Below are 21,791 nucleotides of genomic sequence, written 5' to 3' on the forward strand. Positions count from 1 at the left end.
TTATTTTATAGACACCAAGAAAGACCTTTGGAGATGGACTCCTCTAGTTCATTTACCGTACCAGCACTGGGTATTAAAGCCAAGCACGTTAGAGCAAGTGCCCTTTGACTCCTGATTTGTTTTTGGCAGCATCCGTCTATGTGAATCTGCCTCTAAGCAACTGCAGTTGAGCTGCAGGGTGAGGCAGTATGTGTCTAAACCGAAGTCTGTCAAGAAAGTGAGTTCTCCTTTGTGCTGACCATCCTTTTCTCTTCCCTTTCTATCTCTACAGTAAGCTGCTGGCAAGTCATTTAGACTGGAAAAGAGATCAAATGTATTCGAAGTATTTGAAAATAACCATATTGTAGAAAAATTCTAATGCATGTGTGTTTTTTTATTTGTTTTGGTTTTCTGCTCGCTCTTGTGAGAAGCGGAGTGATAGAAAGTACAGTCATCCTTTTCAGAGCATGATGTTGAGAAATTTTGTGAAGGGCTTGAATCCTGGCTGTTCCTCTCTGGGCAGTAAGGATGCTGCCCTTGAGTACTGCCCAGTATTCCCAGAGGGCTGGAGCACCAGTGCAGGAGCCCAAGGACCAGAGCCAGCTCTTGAGACTCGTGCGAACACAAGGCAGTTGGAGATTTTTCCCTGGTGGTGTGAGGAGATGAAGGGTGGCAGAATTTGTAGATGTAGCTGCTGATTGACTTTCCTAAGCAGAGCTAAGAATGGAGGAGAGAGGATTTTGTTGGCACATGCTTACACACAGTAGGTTCACCTTTTGTGTCAGAACTGGTGGATGTGTGAGACGCTTGTGCAGAGTTCAAGAACAAACAAATCAACTTCTTCCCATCCTAGGAAATTTACTTTGCTTTTAGTATTTCCCTTTGCCTGTTCCTCATGTATTTCCCATAAAAAAAAATCCAGTGATTGGCACTTTTTCTTTTAAGTAAATACTATGGTTTGGGACAAGAACTATAGTCTTAAATGTGCCTCCCTTTAGGATCTGTGTAACGGTTGCTTTTCAGTAGCCTGTCTTATGCAGGAAGCTCTGTTCAAGAAGGTGGCATCAAGTCTCCTTGCTCTTCTACTTCCCTGCCCTGCCAGGATGCAGATGAAGCAGAATAACCATGTTACCTTCCTGTTACCTTCCTCTCCTCTGTGGTTCTGTATCCTAGTAGGATGTGAGGAATGAATTCAAAGCCCAAAACCATTCCTCTGCTTGTCTTCACAAGAACAGGTCCCTGAAAATGAAACGCTCCTCACCAATTGTGAAGCAGTGTGACAGCTGCCATCTCTGCGTGAGAGCTGACTGGGGCAGGCTTATTGGACAAACAGATCACTAATCTCAAAAACAGATGAATGCCAAGGGGCAAAGCCATCAAAAGAAAGCTTTGAGGGCACCCAATAGGACTGGAGATATAGCTGCCAGATGATAAATTTTAGCTACTGGCTCCCGAGCACACAGTGTCAGGAATCATACAGCCCAAGAAACTGCATTGTCTGCTAGGACCCAGGAAAGTACACTATGTCTACCGAGTGAGAGGTACGACAGTATTTGTTTTGGGTACCTGTTGTTGGCTGAATGTTGCCCTAGAAGGAGATGATGGAGCATAAGTCTTCCCTGGGGCTCCAAGTGCATTAGAAATTTAAGTACAGATTTTCTTCTTACAGACAACAACTGGTTAACTGCTATGTGTCTATAAGGGAAATTGGTAAGGAGCCAAAATAAAGGGAACTAGTGAAAGGAGACCGGGTCAGGGAGGTGTTGGATGGAAGCCAGGCTAAAGGAGAAAGCCTAAGATGAGATGTATGTTAGTTACTGTTTTTGAATTGCTAAGAAAGCTAAGCCCCAGGAAGAGCTGGACTGTGAGCTAGTCACAGCCCTCTCTGTTAGAAATGGAAGAAAGAGAATCTAGTTAAGTAAAAAAAAAAAACAAGCTACACAAATGAAATCAAGAAAAAAGCTGCTGAGGTTTGTAAACAAGCTATAAGAGCTGGGGAGTACGATATTTAAGAGTAGGAGAAATGCACAAACCCGAACAAGAGCTAGCCCTTGTGCCCCCATCTCTATTCCATTAAAAGTAAAATGAAATAAAATCCGGAATATTTCATTCTTGTCATTATTGAGAAGAATTCTTTGTATGATAAATGAAACAGGATGGTAGATAGGTGGTGTGAGTATTGAGGTCTAAAATTGGCATTACAGAGCAAAGGGTGGTGCTCAGGCAAAGAAACTGCAATGCCAAACCTGAATCTTAAATCTGGGGTGATACCTGAAGAAAATTCCTGAAAAGACTGAAACATCTGTGACATCTGAAACATCAGTGACACCTACCAGAGAGACAGGTGGTGTAAGCATGGATCAAGTCATGGTAAAGGTGATTCAGCTTGCAGGACAACTCCTTGCTGGCTCACTGTGACCCCGAAAGGCCACCAAGGCCACCGCTGCCACATGCGCTGGAGCCGTAGACATGCTCCCTCTGTGCGTGGCGAGGCTCTGACAGCTGGGAGCAGCTTTTGTGTCTGTGTGGCCCGCAGGGCAGGTTCCAAAACAGGCTTCCATCCCCTACCACAAAAATGATCAAACCTTCTTCTCTAGGGAGTTACGGAATATTTTTGTGCCAGTTACTGCAGCTTTTGGCCTACGTGCTGTTAGTTTTGGCTGCATTTCTGTTCTGGATTACATATAGAACTGCAGAAATTCCATTGTCCGGGGTTGGCTATATGCTAGGCAGCATCTCTTCTGTTAATTTTCACCTTAAACTTGTTTGTGTGTATATTTGTGTGCAAACTTGAAAACATCCCTATGCTTCTGGGAGACCGCTTACATGAGTTAACGGCAAAAACCTTAAGTGCTGCTATTTCATGGCATTGTCTCTGAGATGGTCTCTCTGGCTTTTCTGGATATTAAGAAAAAAGTCTTCAGAGACTTGTGTAATTAATTTTAATTAACATTCACATTGGACTGATCTGAAATGGCACGCCTTGATAGAAAATGTTAGTCATTGCTGTTAACTCATAGCAGATGGCCAGTTTGGGTTCTTTAAAATATATGATTTACAGAGCCTCCAGTAGAGCTCTCTCACGAGAAAAATAGCGCATACAGTCAGACCTGCTGCTGCAGAATTACAGGTGGCTACATGGTACGCTGAGACTAAGGTTAGACAAGTGGAGCTGCCCATTAAAAAAGCAGAAGATACACAGTGGAGTTCCATTCGGGATTATCTTTCTCAATTGTGCACGTATATTTGCAGTGCCTGGATTTTGTTATTTTCTCCATTTTTCGCTTTAGGTGACTAATTACCAAGCCCATATTCTGTGTGATTTAATTTTCAGTCAAATCAAAGCTAAGTAAGAACTGAATCTTCTGCATTTGTTGTGGAATAAAATTGGGCCAATTTGCATTTGGTTCCAGATTTGGTGTTCATTTTAATTTGGCATGTGTCCTAATAAAAGATCAGAAGTTCACCAAAAAAGGATTTTGGGTGATGAGCACAATTGTTTGTAATCCCCATGAAGGCGAATAGTGATGTGTCTTTCAGTCTGCGAGTACTTTTGCTCACCTCAGTGTCACTGTTTAAGTTCATTGTGTTTTGTGTTCTTCGTAGGATTAAAGTTAAATTGGCTTAAAGGCACCACTCTAAAAAACCAATAATATTCTTGCTCTCTAATTGCAGTTCTGTCTCCTCCTATATATTGGCAGGTTTAGGGGCATCTGCATTAAATCTTGGTTTGTTTTTCTCTCTTAAAAATAAAAAAAAAAAGTATATATAATAATAATAACCTGCACATAATAATATAGCTTTGTCTACTGAAATATTCCAGATCCAACCCAATCTAAAAGCTATGTATATATGGATATGTGTTAATTTATGTGCATGCATATCAACTGGATTTGTAATGTATATACAGTAATTGCCTTTAAAATTTTTCCATGTTTGTTGAAGCTAAATATTTAATCTTATCTTGATATTAAGAAGTTACAAAAGCTATTTTATGTCTTGAGGTTTAGCATTTGTTCAGACAGCAAACAGTTTTGATGTGCAGTCACTGCAGGGGGAAACCAGCAGGTGTTGAGTCCACTGTAGTAGACATCCAGAAAGTTCTTTGTGATATCCACTTTGCAGTAAGTCCCCTGTTGGTCCCGGATCCTACAGCTTTGCTTTTACATACACAATTGAGCTTTCCCTATGTAGCGTTGACAAGCCAGGGTTTGGGACTAGTGGGACAGGAATCTCAGTAACTCACCACTGGGCTCAGTGTTCAGTCTCACCTGGCACTCCTGTTCCCTTGTGGATGCTTTCAGATACCTGATTCTGTTATGGCTTGTTCTTGTTAGGATTATTCGGTGATGGGAGGGGTTAAAGAAGTAGCTATGCACAATGTAAAGGCCGTTTCTGCATTAGATACTTTGCTCTGGACCCTGAAATATATGGGGGAAAGGAATTCAGAGTGCTGGAAACAAAGCTAGTGGTAAAGTGAAGTTGTACAGCTGGGTGTCTGCTGGGCTCTCAAGTCATGGGTCTCTAGACTCTGGTCTAGAGAAGATGTGTTCCGAGGAGGGAACCATCCCAGAATCAGAAATGACATTTTTAGTCCATTTGGTTACTCATCACCGTGAGCAATTCTGTTGTGATTTTTCTGGAACGCACATCTTGAGGCCTGTGTATTTAGGCTACAGCAAAACCTGCAGACAACAAATAGTAATCTTGTGTATTTTCCACTCTTGGAGGGGGAAAATATTTTAATCTCTAGTAAGGCAGCTATAGGTTTATTTTCATGTACCGTACAGGATATTTAATTACAATGATGAGACTCCACAGGAGGAAGCTGCGTAGGTAGGTGTGGTACATGCATGTAGCTTTGCACACAGCTCCCCTGTTTGCTCACATTTTAAAAATGTTAAATATCCAAGGGAAATGTGGCATGCAGATTGCACGACGAGGCATATTCCCATTTATTGTATCTGTTTTGTTTCTTCAGTCCCTGAGCTTTAAAGTCTCCTGAATTTCAACAGGGCTTGTATAGCTGCGAGTTCTTTTTTGCTTCTTGGTATCCTGTATTATATCACTCTTGCAAAAGTATGTGGCTGCTGTAGAGATGACAATGAGAGTGTGACCTCACTGTTCCATATGGAGTAAGTAGGTGAGGGCTGAGTAGTAACTGTTCCCCTGCGCTGCTATCTTCAGCAGCTTTAAAAAGTAGAAGGCAGAACAAAACAGAAAAGTTGAGTTGTTTTCAAGAACGTTTTTACAGCTTTCCATGAGATGCCAATGGCTTCCTAATGAGTAAAACATGTTAATGCGCTTTTTGTAAGATTCCACTAGGAACAGAAAAAGGACAAACTCTCTTCAGGAGTTGCTTTGGCTTTTTTTCCTTTGAAAAGTTCCTGTGCCTGTCAGCCTTTCTGGAAGAAAGAAAGGCAAAGGAAGTCTAGTAGCAAGGGAAGCTGCTTTGGGAAGCACACATCCATCTACCTGCCTTAATGCAAGCTTCCTTGGGAGCTCCAGCTCGGAGCAGATGCTGTTTAGTTCCTCATTTATGCTGCGAAGCTGAAACCTGTGTTGCTTTGTGATGGTTGCAGAGCTCTCAGACACTGCAGGGAGAGAGGCTTAGGAGGGCTGGAGACATTGAGCAGCGTGGTCATCAGGTGCCCCTAGACCAAGGAAAGCTCTTGATATACATGGACACAGGAATGCAGGGCTGCCAGCTCTCCTGTGTTGGAAGTGGCCAGCTGAAAATCCCATCTCACACAGCTACGCTGGCTGTAGCAAGTCACAAAACGCCAAGAAGTTTGATACATAACACGACAATTCTGAAAAAATGTTGTCACAAGCTGGTGTCAAGTTGTTTTGCTCTCACAGATAAGTATTTTTGGAACTTCCCTATCACAATGTTTTATGGCTTTTATGTGCTCTATTGTTATTTTTAGTCATCTTTTCAGAGGCTACCCTTTTACCATCTCAGCTTCCCTTTCCTTCAGAGTTATAGCTGCTTAGTTAACTTAGCCAAAAAACTTATCTCAGTAAGAGTTTCTTCTAACAATAAATTAAGTTTTTTGTTTTTGTTTTTTTTTTCCCTGGCGATTTCATTTTGCTCCTCTTTTTGTTTTCATCAAGTCCTTTCTTTTATGCAGTAAATGTTGATTCAGAGCTCCACAATATTGTAAATCGATTAAAATTCAAGGGTTTTGTCATCGATTCAAGATAATGGCATCTGAAGAGGTTGTCCAGGTCCCCCTTTGCTTTAACGCATGATCATTGTGTTTGGAGTCAGAGGAGGAGAAGGTTTAATTTTAAATTTCTAATCAATAGAAGATCCATAGAGTTTTTAATCATTCATTCTGCCAGTGGCTTTGCCTAAGCTATGGGATGCAATTTGTGCTCTGGTTCCTCCTGGCAGGAAACACAGCTGTGCTGCCCTGCATGGCACTGAAACGTGCCCAGGAGACATCCCCAGCCTGGATGCTCAGGGAATGGTGCAGGGCTTTGTGCTGAGCACACCTGCCTGCCTGCTCGGGTGCTGCCATTGCTTTGTGAGAGTTGTCACTGATGTCAGGAAGTCCCAGTGTGTCCATTAGTGCTTGCAGGTTTAAATGCAGTCTCTATTTTCCCTCTATTTGCAGGTGGCTATGCTCTGGTTGCCATACTGTGGTTTCACGACTGCTAATTTTGTGTGTCGGTGTGATGGTGTCTTCATGCTCAAGCATGAACTCCTACCATTCAATAAAAATTTTTCTACACATGTTTTTCTTGAGACTGCCCCTAAAAAGCAGGGCTAGGAGCTGTCTGGTGCTACTGGTAGTAAGGGAGAAGAAATACTGTGAGCAGTGACTACATCAAGTCAGGTGGATTACGGAAGCATGAAGATGAAATCCCACCAGACCCTGAATGCTACAGAAATATATTTAGGCAGTGATGCTAATAGCTTTATCTCCTGGTTCTATAGGGTATTCACACTTTTTTCTCAAAATACATGGCACAAATCACCACTTCAATTGCATAACAAAACCGAAGAACCGCTGCTTGTTGCTGGTTTTGAAGGTTAAGTAACCTCTATCAACATCTCTTTCCACCCTTGACTCTCTCTTCTCCATAGCTTGCTACGGAAAGAAAACAGTCTTGTTGCAATGGAAGATTGATTCTTGTGCAGCTTTTAAGATCTAGCAAAATGTGGTTTCATAACCTTTGTCAGCTAAGCTTGTGGCCTTTCCTAAAAAGACTGTTGGCTGACAAATTTATAGCAATCTGGTCTGTATATAGACTATGAATTCGGAAACTAATGGCTAAACCGTAAGGGGAAAATCTGTTCTGTTTATTGGAGAATTTACAAGTACCACCTTCCTACATATTCTGTATTTTTCCTTCTTTCTCTTTTCTTCCATTAAGTGATTCCCTATTCATAATGCTTATATTTATCTAATTCTATTAATGACTTGCAATAGGTATTATTTAAACATGTCCCAGTTTTCTTACTGTTATGGCAGACATCAGAAGGGTTTAAAAAAATATGTCTGAATGTCATTGTTTTCTTTCCCCTTTTACCGATGATGTCTAACAGCTAAAAAGAGTCCTCTGAAAGGACCTAACTTTGGAAAAAGTGGCATCCTTAATTGGTCTGATACTCGTTGGTTACAGCAGCAATTGGTGACAAGACGCGTAGTACTGTTGGCATGTCTTATGTGTTTGTCCTCTGCATCACAACAGTCTTTCTTTTCCTAAATGGGCCTTATTTTGGAAAAAGCTGGAAAATTGATTTTAAGTAATTTCACGGTCCTTTCAGATGATTATTATTTCCAGAACTGTGCTGTAGCTTTCTAAGATATTTTTAAGTACTCCATGTAATTATTAAACAAGCACCTGTCTCATAAACTCTGTTGTCCAGAACAATTACCAAGTCATTTCTGATCCCAAAGGATTTTTAATTTAAAATGCTGTGTGCATGATACAGACTTGTAAAATTCTCTTTTTACAATGTGGTGCTCTTTGTTCTAGGAATGTTTACAAGGATTACCGTTTCCTTGAACTAGCCTGTGACTCCCAAGAGGAGGTGGATAGCTGGAAGGCATCTCTGCTACGAGCCGGTGTCTATCCTGATAAATCCTCAGTAAGTTAAACAGCTCACTAGTTTTCCAGTAGCTGCTCTGTTTGAGTCAGAAAAACAATCATATCATCTGGGAAAACACAGTGTCTGCAGATTTCTCAAGAAATTGTAGCCTTTTCACTGAACTCTTATGTGGTAACTTTTAAATATAATGAAATACCTTAAGAACAATTTGTGTGTTAAACCTCAATATAAAAAAAATTCCAAAATGTTATTCATTGGAACTGCGTAGTAAAAGCGTTGAGCAAATCGGATTTTTCTGAGCTTCACTGTTTCTATGAATGTCTTCTAAGGTAAAGAAGTTTATTCCTGCAAGCTCTGTATTACAGAACTGACAGAGGCATTCCAGGCAATCACGTATATTTATTTTACTGATTCACTGCATGTTTTTGTGTATGAAACACATGCTAAACCTTTCCAAAGACTGTTTTACTCTGCTAATCATGTGAAGCAAATTGAACAGGAAATAGTCTTTAAAAAAAAAAAAAAAGAAAAACACAAAACCAAAAACCATCTCTATTAATTACACAGAAAAGACAGAAAGTTGGGAAATGGACTATGCCCAACTATCATTTCATATTTCTTGGATTTCGTCATTTTTGTGTTTGCTCGTTTATATAAGCCTGGGAGGAGCTGGCGCTGTTCCTGAGGCCCAGCTTCCTCAAATGCCCATATAGCCGAGGCCATAGCAATATGGACTACAGCACCAGACCCAGATCTTGATGTTGAATAGTAGAGCTGCTTAAAGACCATTCAGACTACAGCTACTCCATTTTATGGATAAGGTTTCCATTTTGAAAGGCCTTTGCTGTTCATGACAGATCTGCAGTAAACACATCTATTTCTCCAAGTTCTGGAACTCCCAGGGGATTCAATCAGTGTGTAAGGGGGGTTCCTCGTTTTTGGATTTCTTTAAAATAATTTTGAACTTTATGCTTGAGTGGTTTGAGATGAATTTTTTTCTTCAGTGTTTTTCTCTATTGCTGTTCACCTCAGCTTTAATACTGAGTGAAGGTTTGAGGAGATGTATCCAGAGAGAAGGCTGACTTCAGCCAAAAATATGTCAGTTGAGCTTTTGAAAGTTTCCCCAATACGTGGTTCACCTTTTTTTTCAGTAAGTCCACTGGGTACCTTCAGGGGAAGATCTAGTCTGGGAAATGATGTTTTGATTTTGATGGAATTTTTTCCTGTTCCTGCTTGTTTCCTATGGAAAGACTAGGTTCCCTGAGCCCAGGCTGCTGCGATGTCTTCCATCTTCTTTGTCTCTCTCTTCCTCATACTTCCCTTGTACTTGTGATACCTCTATGGTTTCCAGTATAATTCTGCAGAATTCTGCTATTTATGCACCAAAGCAACTCTCAGCTTCCTCTCTTCACACCAAGTTTTAAGGCTACCAACAAAAGCTAAATCAGAGAATCCTTGAACTACTGGCTTCTCCAGTTACTGTAGGAATGAACAGTGAGGATGATAATGATGATAATTAAATAGGTGTCCTGCTAAATTTACGTTTCACCCATCAAATATCTCAGGTTTTACCTTTTTTAAATACATGAATGTATTTTTGATGGCTGTTCAGTATGTTGCCTGTCCCAGTAGATCTGTTCTTAGATAAGACCATCAGAAGTCATTTTAGAAGGTTTAGTTATGAGAGGTTATCTAATTTTTTGCTAAGATCAAAATACTGCGTTTTGTTTTCCTGCTCAGGTTATGATGTTAAAAAAGCTGATTTAATCTTGTGTTCTGTGACATATTTGTCACATATTTGATGCTTTATTGATTAAAAAAAGGGCACGCTAGTTGGGTTTCTAAACTTCTGGCCTCTTGTCCCTTTCTCCCTAAAATATTTTATACTCAAAATAAGTTTTCTGAATAACTCTCATTGTTTTTGTTTAAAGTTAGTTTGTCAAAGCACACTTAGATACAAGACGAAAGTCTTCTTTGAAAGACAAGAGCAGGGGGGGAGTCAGAATTCAGTTCTTCTCTGAGCCAGAGTTATCTTTACATCAGAAAAAGAGTGACTAGCATTGTTCCAAAACCCTATAGTTTGAAATGCATCCAGTAGTCTTTTAAGCTGTGCAGGAAAGATCCCTCATCCTGCTCCAGTCTGGCAAAGTATGTTGTTCCTACAGGACTCTAGGTCCAAACGCACGCTGAAAGTCTGCTCTTAACGTTTTGAGTTTTGTAAAGCAAAAGCTCCAAGGCCCAGGGTACCTTGGAAACTTCATCCAAACTTTTCATTAAAATCATATGCCTGCTCCTCAGTTCCACATCTTCCCCTGACGATATAAAATAGTTTTAGAGACACCCACCAGTCTTTTATTCTCCTTCGAAGATTTAGAGACCCCGTTTTCATCTAAGAGGCGCTGCCAGGAAATGGCAGCAACTTGTGTTTGCTGCAGTCCTTCCCCGCAGCTTTGCAATCCCAGCGTTAAAAACGCGCGGAGGGACCCCAGCCCCGTCCCGGCTGACCTCCTGGCTCTTTTTCCCGTGTGAGTTACAGCTGGTAACTCCGACTATCCAAGGCTTTGGCACCCGAAGTAGAAAAATTGCTGCTTAGAAATGAAAAAGAGATTAATAGTGCTGTAAACCTGGAGGACTGCAGTGGCGAAGCTGGCCTGCTTTCTGTAACTGCCAGAGCAGCGTGCACAGCCCCGGAGCCTGAAGGGAAGCTGTGTGCTTTCATTAACAGCTCCGCCGCTCGTGTGCGGGAGCGCCGATAGAAAACCCGACGCGCTCGCCCCTAGTTGGGTTCCTTCTGCGGTGGCAGGAAAAGTAGGAATTTGTCACCAAATTAGAGAGATTTGTTCTGAATTCTCACCAGGAAGAAATCTCTCAGCTAAGAATATTCCTTTTCCTCTTGTTTTTCTAGTAGTGCTACTTAAAAGTGTCTGATGACAGTGGTAATGGGGCTCAGGCCATGCTGCCACTAATAGGAATTCCCCAGTACTAATGTGATGCTGTAAGCTAAGTCTAAGATTGACTTTTATTTTTCCTTTGTGCCTAAACAAAACTCATTAAAATATTAAAAATTACAGGCAAGTATTACCCCATTCCCCCATTTCCTTGCTTCCTTCTGCCTGCCTTCCTTGCCCTTCTACACACAGAGACGCGTGCTCACACTCATGTGCTGCACTCCTATGTTCACTCTCTTGTGAACTTATCTTTAATCACCCCTCCAAGTTTCTCTGTGAGCCCCCGAATTCTTTTGCACTTTGCCAAGTCACCACTTTCCCCCAGGAGATTTGCTTTTGTCAGGACGTGGGCTTTGACAGCCACCCGGATAGCAATGAATCAGTGTTTTTATTTTTCCAAGCCATATGCAAGTCAGCTTGCTTGATATAAATCACACTGTGGCCAATTCACTTTGAAACGGGATATCCATTTACCAGCTGACTTTACTGCTGGCTTTCTCTATGGATGCATCCAAACCTCCTTTTTGAAAAAATGACTACAACTTTGTGACTAACCTTTCCAGACTGTATTTCTCAACTGTAGGCTGGTGTTTGTTTTGGCTGACTTCCCACTGTATAATATACACTGTTCGTGCCAGCTCATGGCAAAGCTCACAATTAAAAATAAAATAAAAAAAAAGGCACAGATGTTCGTCGTAACTTGTAACTTGTTCTGCACACTCTACCTTGCTAGCACTATCCGTTCTTTTCCCCTTTTTCCCTAATTTCACCTCCTCCTTACTTTCACTGCTCATCTAAACGTACAACATTTGCTTTTTAAAAAGCTTTGGATCGGGAAACTTTCCATTCATTGGCGTGTCGTAGGGAGTAGCTGTCGTGAAAGGGTAAGCAGACACGTTTAGGGGGTTGCTTTGCGTACTGGAAGTTCAGCATTACCAGTGCACGAAAATCCTGCTGGCTTTGGTCCCATCCCTAGATCATTTCAGGCCTTGTTTTCCTCTCCCTTGTATTAGTGTCCACCGACTTCCCTGGAGCTGCTCCTGATTTACACTGGAGGAAGCAAAAGTGGAATCAGAATGTTTGTGTAGAGAGGAAATTTTGAAAAACAGTGTGAATTTACAGCTTCGCTGAGCATTTTAAATCCTTCGCAAATGTCCTGCGCTCCCTGGAAGCTGTCTAACGACAGGATTCAGCGAATGTTCTTTGAGTCAGTTCATTTGGTTTGAGCCATTTCCAGAACTGTGTGAGTTCGACTGAATGTATGTAAAATAAATGTATCTAATATTTCTTTTTTTTTTTCCCTCTTTCCTCCTTGCTGCATCCTGCAAAGGGGAACAACAGAGTAAGTTCTTTGTCCTTTTACAAAATCCTTTTGTATCCTGTCTCAAGGGTTTTGCCATAAAAATCAGTTTATCTTTTGTCTCACACAACTGTTGCCTGCGTACTCTTAAGAGCAAACTCCTGTTAGAAATGTGGGTACAAAAGTGTCTATTAATAGAGCTTCATTTTAATTCTGGGGGAAGGAGATGTGTTAAGTGGTGCTGAGTGTTGTTTTCGAAGGCATTTCAGTAAGAACAGTACTATAAAACAGTATTGGGACCAAAGATTATGAAGGTATAGTAATAAAGACCTTCTGAGGAAAGGTTACTACAGTCTGATGAAACTCATTACAGCTGGATTTTTTGACCATACATCAAAGCTTGTATTAATGGGCAGTTATAAAAACCCAGCACTAAAGTCTTAAATAACAGATTTGCTGGCGTTGTTGGCTAAGCTGAACTAGATCAGTGTACTGGCTTTGAAGGTGCCTTAAAATGGATGGAGGAGGGTGGGGTCAACATTTGACTTGGCTTCTAGACCCTTGATGTGTTCCAGCTGGACAGCAGCAGAAGGGTGTGGGGTGTGGAGAGGGAGAGCTGAAATATGCATGGTAGGTTTTTTGAAACTAAGCAGCACATAAAAAGACAGTTTTGCTGATGTTGATCTGATAAACTAATAACCAAGCAGTTCCCAGGGTTTGTACGTTTTGTGCCATTTTTACTTGAGTGTAAGAATGGAAATTTCACATCTCACACTTTGGAATATGCGGCAGAGAGAGTTTGTCATACCACGGAAAGAAGTTACACAGCTTTTGTGCTTTTTTTTTTCTTTCCTGTTTTGGTTTATTAACCCTTAGGAGGATGTGGCTGGAGCATCAGAAGATGCTTTGTAGCAAAAGCTGAAACTAGCCCCTGAAATATTGTCTGTGGTATCTTGTCGTGAGCTTGTAGCATTTCTCAGGTATTTGGGGAAGACCCAGGTGGGTTTTAAAAGCTCTGAAGGTCTGAGAATTTGTCTGGTTTGAATTTTTGTGTTTTAACCACTTTTTGACTGCTGCTGTCTCCATGGTAACTGGGCTTAGAAGCACCAAAAATCTGCGTTTTGTTGGCCGGCCTGCCTGAGAAAAGGGGCTTTTGGTGTTGGGTGGGGAGAGGTTAGGAGAAGTGTTGCGTTGATGGCGTGGAGAGAGAGACTTCAGGTAGCAGTGGTGTGAAATATCAAGGTAATGTTTGTGATGTTTCTTTATGGTAAAGCTGACTTAAGGCTTTGCTGCTGCAGTGGATGCTGAGCTGATCTCCTGCTGAGAGATGTTAGGCTGTACGTGCTCTGTCACGGGGCACCAGACATCTCCTGGGGCTGGCAGAAACTAAACCTGGAAGCCAGGACTCAGGTGGACAAGCTCTGTTCACCAGAGACCTCAGCTATGGGGTGCTCCAGGGAGGTCAGGACAAGTAGCATCTGATCTGGAGTTAATTGGTAACAAAAGGCAAAATACATATATACAAGTTTAGGAGAAACCTGTGAGATTTGAGGTGTGGTGGAGCTGTTTGCTCTCCTTTTGCTCTGAGCATTTCTTGCTGTGGGCTCACAAATGTTCCCTCTCTGGGCTGGGCTGTCAGCCAGAAGGTAACTCCAAAGCAAATCTCCATGAAAGCCATCCTGATCTTTCTTTCGGACCGAGATCCTTGTGGGGGATCATTGTATCCTCATCTGTGTCCTCTCCTTTCTTTCACACAAGTTGTTCATGCTCGTTTCTGGAGTTTACGTATCCCAGTTAGGTGGGTAAAATTAAAGGCAGCTGCCTGTGAGGACTCAAATCCCAAAGACACCTTCAGACTTCTTCTGAGACTAGTTGCAAGGAAAATGAAACGGGTGAATCTGCGAGGTGGTAAAAGAGTTTGAAGAGGGATTGGGAGAAGAGAGGAGCGGCAGGTTGTGGATCATGGTGGTTCTCAAAGCTGCGTCATCTTTCCTTGCTGTCCTGGTGCAGATGAACTGGGCACCTAGCAAGGCTTTAACCCTCCTACTCCTGTTGCCTGGTGTGCCATTCACGCTGGGTCATGTCATACGTAAAGGTCTCATGGTGCTGCTTTTGTGCTTCTGCCTTTAGCTTTGCCTCTTAGATTCGCAAAAGTAAAAATAAACATTGGAGTAACAAGTTCCTAAGAAAAAGCAGGGGGAGGGAAGAGAAGAGGGTTTATAGTCATCGGTGGACTACTAATCATTTTTATTTTTACTTTTTATTGTTGCAGTCATTAACGTAAGTGAGATTTCTCACATGGTTAAAAATAAATACATCTTCAAAAGCGTTGTTGGATAGGATCTGTGGAAGGGGTCGTTTGGAATGAGGTAATGGAGACCTACCTCATTCAGCAAGCACATGTTGGCAAGCCACGGCTCGCTAGCGTTTAAACTGAACTCTGCTCCGCAGTCCTGCGCAGAGGCGGGACAGGCAGAGCGCCGGGCAGAGCCCTGAGAAGCTGTTTGTAGTTCAGTCCAGATGCTGAAGATGCTGAGTGTCTTTATCTTTGCGAATTTGCTTCCTCCCCTATGCATTTTCATCACCTTAATTTAAAAACAAAACAAAAGCCACCAGCCCTCCAGAGCCTGCTGTTTAAAAACATCAACAAAACCTACAACATTCTCATACAGGTAATGAACATTTACATGATGAACATTTGAACGTTTACAGATTGCAAGGTTAACTAGATGCTGTGTCCTCCTGAAATTTTGATTTACCACTTAAGTCCCTAGGATTTGGAATCAACAACCACAAGATAAACAAAACCCCAAGGTGACACATTTTAATATAAAGAGTTCACCTTTCTTTTAGCATCCTTGAAACCTGTATTATCACTTCTGCTTAATTTAAAGGATCCAGCTCTTCAATGCTGAGGTCAATCTTGAGAAAATTTAACTTAAAAATTCAAAAATCTGATTAAAGTGTATTTTTCGGATCAAAGACTTCAAAATTTTGCTAATTATTTTGAATTACTGTGCTTGCTGATACCCTTTACAAAGCATGTAGATCTGAAGTATCCGTATAACATATCTGCATCTTGCCTAGTAGAGTTGTCACAGTGTGGATAACACCCAGCACATGAGCGTTCATCTAATATGAAGTCATTATAGTTTAGATTGAAATTTCTCCTGAGAAAAACAGAATTCCCTTTGAAAAGAGAAGGAAAGTACTCTCCCTGCCAGGTCAGTCTTCATGTTATTGCTTAAAATCCTTCTTGGTGACGTATTAATTGCTTAGTTTCAAGTCTCTTTTTTTCCTTTTTTTTTTTTTTTTGGGGGGGGGGGGGGGGGGATATAAGGGTAGTGGGGGCAGTTTTGCAGAACCAGATTCCAAATCGGCTACTTCATTAAGAAGACCAGATGTCCTACTCTCTCTTGAGACATTCCTGGAAAATGGGAACTGAGACCGAGTGAAGAAGTCAGGGCACTCGTTCTGCCGAAGCGTATGACAGCAGCGCTCTCAGCTCATCTGTTTCGTGCTTGGCTATTGACATGTACACGCAGGTTCTGTGCCAGAAGCCACGCATATCTTTGCGTCGTAGTAGGGCTGCGATGCTCGCTTGCTTTTTCAAACCCAGCCGTGTTTCTGAAGGGGCTTCAATTACCTGGTAGACACGCGCTCAGACTCAGCCAGCTGCTGGCTGCGGTGATGTTCTCCGAGCGTCCCAGCCAGATGCAAACTGAAAGTCGCTGCTTCTGCTCGGAAACTCCCGACGCCGCTCTGCAAGTTCAGGTCCTCAACTGGAGAAAGTAAAAACTCAGTTACGTTTGTTATACACCAGTAAGTTGAGCAGCAAATTGTGCTGATGTGCCAGAGGATAAAGTGGTGCACGCAGAAGTCTAAACCGTGCATTGACTGCTTTTTAATTCAATATACACATAGATGTATTTTGGGAAAGAAAGGCTTTAAATTCTAGGAAAAGAAGAATCCCCTTCAGCTACGACTAAAATTGGCCTCAGGCCAAGTCGGTTTAAAAATAACTCTTAAATGAAGGAGTGTTAAAATATTTCTTAAGTGGGAGAAATGCCATAATTTTATAGACAGCGTTTCGGTCGCTGCTTCAGACAGACGAGCTGAATTTTATAGTGATGTCACGGTGTAAGGGAGCAGAGCAAGGGAGCGTGTGTGCATGCGCACCGCCGCTGGGTCAGCGGCAGTCCAAACTACGGGGAGGAAAGGAAATGGCAGGCTGTTTTTCACTGCCTTTCTTGCTGCCTTACGTTTTCAAGGAAGTGAAAACACGTCTCAAATAAAAACAGCTTTCTTGTTCTTCGCACTATTTACAAGTTGAAACAAAAACCTAGATGCAGCCTTGTTCCCCCCAAACCAGAGCAGCCCTCTTATATTCTTGTAGGGGTAAAAGAATTGCTGGCACGAGAGAGTTAAAAATGTACAGGGGAAAAAGAGATTCATAGGATTGCATCAGTTGCACAGACTGTAACGAGATGCAGGCTTGCTAACTGAAGGATTTCAAAACCAGCCCCAGCAAAGCTGGTAACTGCCTCTATCAGGGGTCGGGCGTTCAATAGCTGTCACAGAGTTTTACATTTCTCCTATTAAATGGACCTGCTGACATTAAGCAAGCTCCAGGAAATTTAGAAATGAGCAAACAGTTTTTTTCATTTCTGTAATGTATTCATGGTGGGCTCTTTACTGTGCTTTCAGCAAGGCATCCGCATATTAAAAATATTTTAGAATTCTTCATTTTTTATGTTGCAGCTGAGTTTCGCACCGCTTCCATTCTAATGAAGGATTTCACTGAAGCTGTGCAGAAAGGTGGAAACTCTGGTAGTTTCACATCGTGGAGCATGAGGGTCAGCCCTGTTTTGGACATAAATACCTACTGAAAGGAGAGAGATTTCCCCTGGGGAAGGTATTCAAGGCAGCCAACCTCTAAAGATGCTTCTCTAGCGCTGGTCAATGCGTGCTAAGAGTTGGCTGGCAGAGAAGGGTGCCTCTGGGCTGGGCTGCGTGGTGCCATACAAAGATCATTGGGATCTTTGTATGGGATCCCTAGGACTCCAGGATGATGCCTGCAACCTGAGTCCATGTGTCTCCAGGTCTTGGTAGCTGTGGTTGCCTCTCCATCATCCCTTTAGTGCAGCATCAGGGTGTCACCCATGTGGAGAACTGAACAGAAGGGGAAACACTCACAGCTATCCCAGGACTTTGGGACAATCCTGTAAGGTCTTCCAAGTCAGGTATTTCACAAAAAACTACTCCTGAGTAGCATGTAATAATAAAAAAGTTGGGGCTAAATAAAAATACACATGATTTTATTTTTTCTTTCCTGCCAAAAATGTCACCAAGTCACACTTCCATAGCATTTATAGTGCAACAGGAAATGTAGTCATTGGACAGGAGGGTGGAGGGCAGCTGGGAAACAGCCAGATGGTTCTTTTTTTCTCCTTTGTAAGAGACAACAAAATGAGCAAGAGAAACTGAATGCTATTTTGTGTTCTGGACTAAACCAAAGATGTTCAATGTCTAGTCTGATGTGCAGTTGCATCCTGGATTTGTTTAACCTACCCTACCTCTTCTTGTGGAGATAGGTTTGTAATTACTCTCCCCGTGGAGAATTAGTTACATGCATCCTGTGTGTAAAATCCTTTGTACTGAAACTTCATTCATAATTCTCCTTTTGCAGTGTTGTTTCTTCGTATTTTGTGGTCACTCCTCAGCTCCTGTCTCACAACACCATTGTGGCCTTGGATTGACCAAAGCCCTTCTCTGTTTGAAGTAGTTGCATGACACTTGATGTGTCAACTGTGCTGATTTTGGAGAGGTGGGTTTTGCCACTAGGAAAAGCTGGCTGTGGGCATTTTGTGAGGTTTGATGTCTGCAGTTCTTCCACTTTGGTGACTTACATACTGTTGTTCCTAAAAACTCCTGCTCCTGAAGTTGAGAAACAAGTGGTATTTCTTGCTTCACCTTTACTATCTCTCTCTCTCTCTCAAAAACAAAACAAAAACTAACTTCAACTTTTCACTTTTTACATGTATAATCAAATTATTTGAAACTCAAAGAGAGGATGACATATTTGAGCTTGGTGGAATATTTAATAATAACACGTGAAATTACCTGGCTAGATAGAAGCCATGTGGTGGGTAGATAGGAAGTTACTGTGAATTGTTACACAACGTGTCGGGCTGGCATCAGACCTTTAAATAGCAGATACTCAAACTTTTCAATCGTATTTGTGGCACGCTGTTCTCTTGAGCTGTTCAGTGGTTGGGTTACTATGCTAGGCAGCGTACTTATGGTCATTTAGGGAAATTAATTTAAAAAAATGAACCCAGGGCATGAAATACTCTGGGTTTATAAGTATCTTATGCAATGTAATGTGGCATTCGGTTATGGTGCTTTTAAACTCCTCCTGATTTGCAGACCTAGATATTTTCCAGTGGAAGCAGGAACCCCGTGAACGTGACATGCAGTCACAGGCCAGCGTCCCTATGTGCTGTGCAGACACTGGAGGCAGTCTGTGGCTGGTCAGGACCAGAGGCTGACAGCTGCTGTATCGTCCTTCTGAATTACATATCTTAAAGGTAACCTGGCCGACTCAAAGAGCAAATTCTCAGAAGTGTTGTGAGCTAGATTGTCCTTAGCTTTGCTGTGAGGACAGTGAAGAAAATGGCAGAGGCTGCCCATTTATCCACTTTTGCAGCTGCATACAATCAGGCATCCTCAAATAACCCAACCTCTCTTTAATGGCCTCTTGTGACCCAAGCGATGTGGCTGCTGACTCTCATAAGAGGTGAGGTTTTCATGCCAGCCCTGGGCACCAAAGAGCTCTCTGGGCATTGTTCCTTGTTGTTCCTCACCTGGGGGCTTCGATATAGGTAATGGTCTGACTCTGTGAGCAATGGCAGCAGCAAACAGCCTCAAATGTATAGGTGTCTATAGCTGTGATACCTTCTTGAACAGGATTATACGTGTATGTGAACCAGAGTTGGTGTATTTGTATGTGAGCCTCTGTATGTATGTACAAGTAACCAGTGCCCTGTGCAAAGGCAAATACTCACCCTTTTCTATAGGACTTGACTTCCAGAGCAGTGGCTTCCAGTTAAGGGCTCACTGTTAAACCTGATGAAGCTGAGAACAAAATACAGCATTGTCTGCAGTCCACAGTACTGTCTGTGTTGCACGTGGTGTGGTGGAAATCAGGACCCTTGCTTCAGGAAGCTTGTCATCTCCAAGAGTTTGAAAACCTCAACTCTTTCTCTCTGTGCTCTTTTTTTATACAGTGCTGTGCACTCTTAAACCAACAAATGAATACATATGCTCAGAAATGGTTTAGTTGCCACCAGCGTAGGTCAGGGAAAGGCTGGAACGTGGGTGAAATAGTGGGCATGGTGAAGCCAATTGCAAAACTCCCGTCAACTTCTCGAGGGTTAGGATTTCGTCTGCTGTGACTGGACGTATTCTGCTTAGCGTTGTAAGTTTTTAGTGGACTGTTGGTTTTTTCCCCTGCTTTCTGTAGTCTGATGAATGTTCTGCTAAAATAGCGTTCTCCTTTCCTAGAACCAGTCCTGGCATTGTCCAACTGAGGCTGTGATTTCTGCCCCATGTCATATTTCTTTTATTTTGTTCCATCTTATTTGTACAGTTTCTTTTGTAAGCCACAGCATGATGCCTTTCTAGCAGCTGTTGTTAATATTGTGAATAGATGCTATTTGTCTAGAAGCTGCAGTTGTGGACCAGGATCCCATTTTATAAACTTAGAATTAAAAAAAAACGTGGTTCCTGGCTCATAAAGCATACAGTCAAAAAATGTCAAGAGGGAATCAGTGGGTAATTACTGAACAGTGTCCTGTCTGCATTTTTGGTTAGAGGTTTGTCACTAGCCATTGAGCCCCTGGGGAAATAAAGGGTCTTGAAGCGAGCTACCTGTTTGTCACTGCATGACTAACAGAGGGTGTGGAAATTAGGATGATGTTTTGAATAGTGAATACTGTTAAGTGGCAGCATGACTTCTTTCTATAGGACTTCTCTTTTTAGGCCTGCGAAGGCAGGATTTATGCAGTTTGGAGAAGGTTTGCCAAGACATCTTTGTCTTTGCTTCTTTAAAAATACCTCACTAACATCAGCTGAGTACGTGGTAACTTATTTCTGCCTGTCTTTTAAGAATAAGGGGTGATTCATTAATCCTACTTTGATTCTGGTTCATTTGAGCGTCCCTCCTTAGCTGGTGAACTAGAAGTATCTCAGCTTAAAGTATGGTTGGAAATTTGCTCAAGTGGTTTTCTTGGGTCACTTGAGTTTGAGTGGTTTAAAATCCATAATTGTTGTAAACTAGCCTAGATGCATAGGAGATTCTTCATCCTTTTGCTGGTTTAATGAAAGACAAAAAGAGAAACTTTGGAAAATTGTTTCAAATGAGTTTGCCCAAGACTCTGTGTGTGTGTGTGTGTCTGTGCATTCAACTGTGTCTGCACTCAAAGAGCTTTGGCATCTTTATTCCAATATACTGAACTTTGTGTGTACAACATTTTCTTTTCACAACTCAGATCTTTTTGGATTGGATCCAACTGGGGAATTGCATGTATTTCTAGGCATCTGTGTCTAGAATAACCTGTGATTATTCCTTCCAAGTCAGGATCTCTTGACTGTAAACTACTTCAGTCTCCCTTTGTAATCAGTGGGTCCTTGGAAACAGAAGCTCAGCCATCCAGAGTGCCAGGTAATTGTCCCGGTTCCTAGTTAATTGTGTAATTACGTCATGACAGTAAAGCCAAGGGACTGAAATTTATGATGGAGTACTTAAATACACATCTTTTCCCTGGTAAGGCTCGCGAGCATTGCTGCTCTGTAGAAGATAAAAAGATGCAGCACTTCTCAGTGTCACCTGTTCCCTTCTGTGAGTTCCTGGGTTTTGGGAGAACATCTCAAAGTCCTTCTTACCTGTGTCCTTTCTAGTCGAATCTTCCATTTGATGACGGAATAGATTATTAGGCCTAGAAGTTGCTCCTATTTTTGAGTTCCTTTTATCTTGCCACTGCATTTTCTCTGTGCAGAGCTCAGGCATCGTCAGTATTGATGGCCTTCAGGCTGCTCTTCCATAGCTTTTTAAAAATATGTATTTTGTCATATATTCCTTCATATAGGAGAGCATTAAGCTATTTCCCAGAGTTTACAGTTAGTGTCAAATATCTGAAGGATTGTCACAAATACCCTGTTTGTTCCAAATTCAACCCTCAACTTACAATGGAAAATTACAGTTCGGGTATCACTGATGCTACCTCTTGTGTTGCTGCGCATTTTGGTAAAAATACTGCTTTACTATGGTAACTCCCCAGTCCCTTGGGAATTACTCTCTGATGCTTCCAACCTTCAATTTTTTTCTTGACAAACTTCTGGCTATATTCTGGAAAACTTCTGGAGTCTGCAGTGGATGTATAGCAGCTGAAAACATGGGCAGCAGCGTAAACTGAAATTAGATCCCTACAGGAATAAC

The 21,791-nt window shown here is 41.9% G+C and overlaps 1 protein-coding gene across 4 annotated transcripts in view; it reads left to right on the forward strand.

Moving 5' to 3' along the window:
• The window catches only part of DNM3 (dynamin 3), a 176,284-nt gene that overhangs the window by 113,834 nt on the left and 40,659 nt on the right, over positions 1–21,791 (forward strand). For 2 of the 4 annotated variants that reach the window (XM_032192782.1, XM_032192783.1), the window contains exons 17-18: positions 7,972–8,083; positions 12,323–12,334. In XM_032192782.1, the coding sequence (XP_032048673.1) occupies positions 7,972–8,083; positions 12,323–12,334 (124 nt within the window). The remainder of the gene's footprint in view (positions 1–7,971; positions 8,084–12,322; positions 12,335–21,791) is intronic. The other 2 variants (XM_032192785.1, XM_032192784.1) reach the window with 1 other exon arrangement.

Source organism: Aythya fuligula, chromosome 8 (genome assembly GCF_009819795.1).
Source record: "Aythya fuligula isolate bAytFul2 chromosome 8, bAytFul2.pri, whole genome shotgun sequence".
Taxonomy (NCBI): Eukaryota; Metazoa; Chordata; class Aves; order Anseriformes; family Anatidae; genus Aythya; species Aythya fuligula.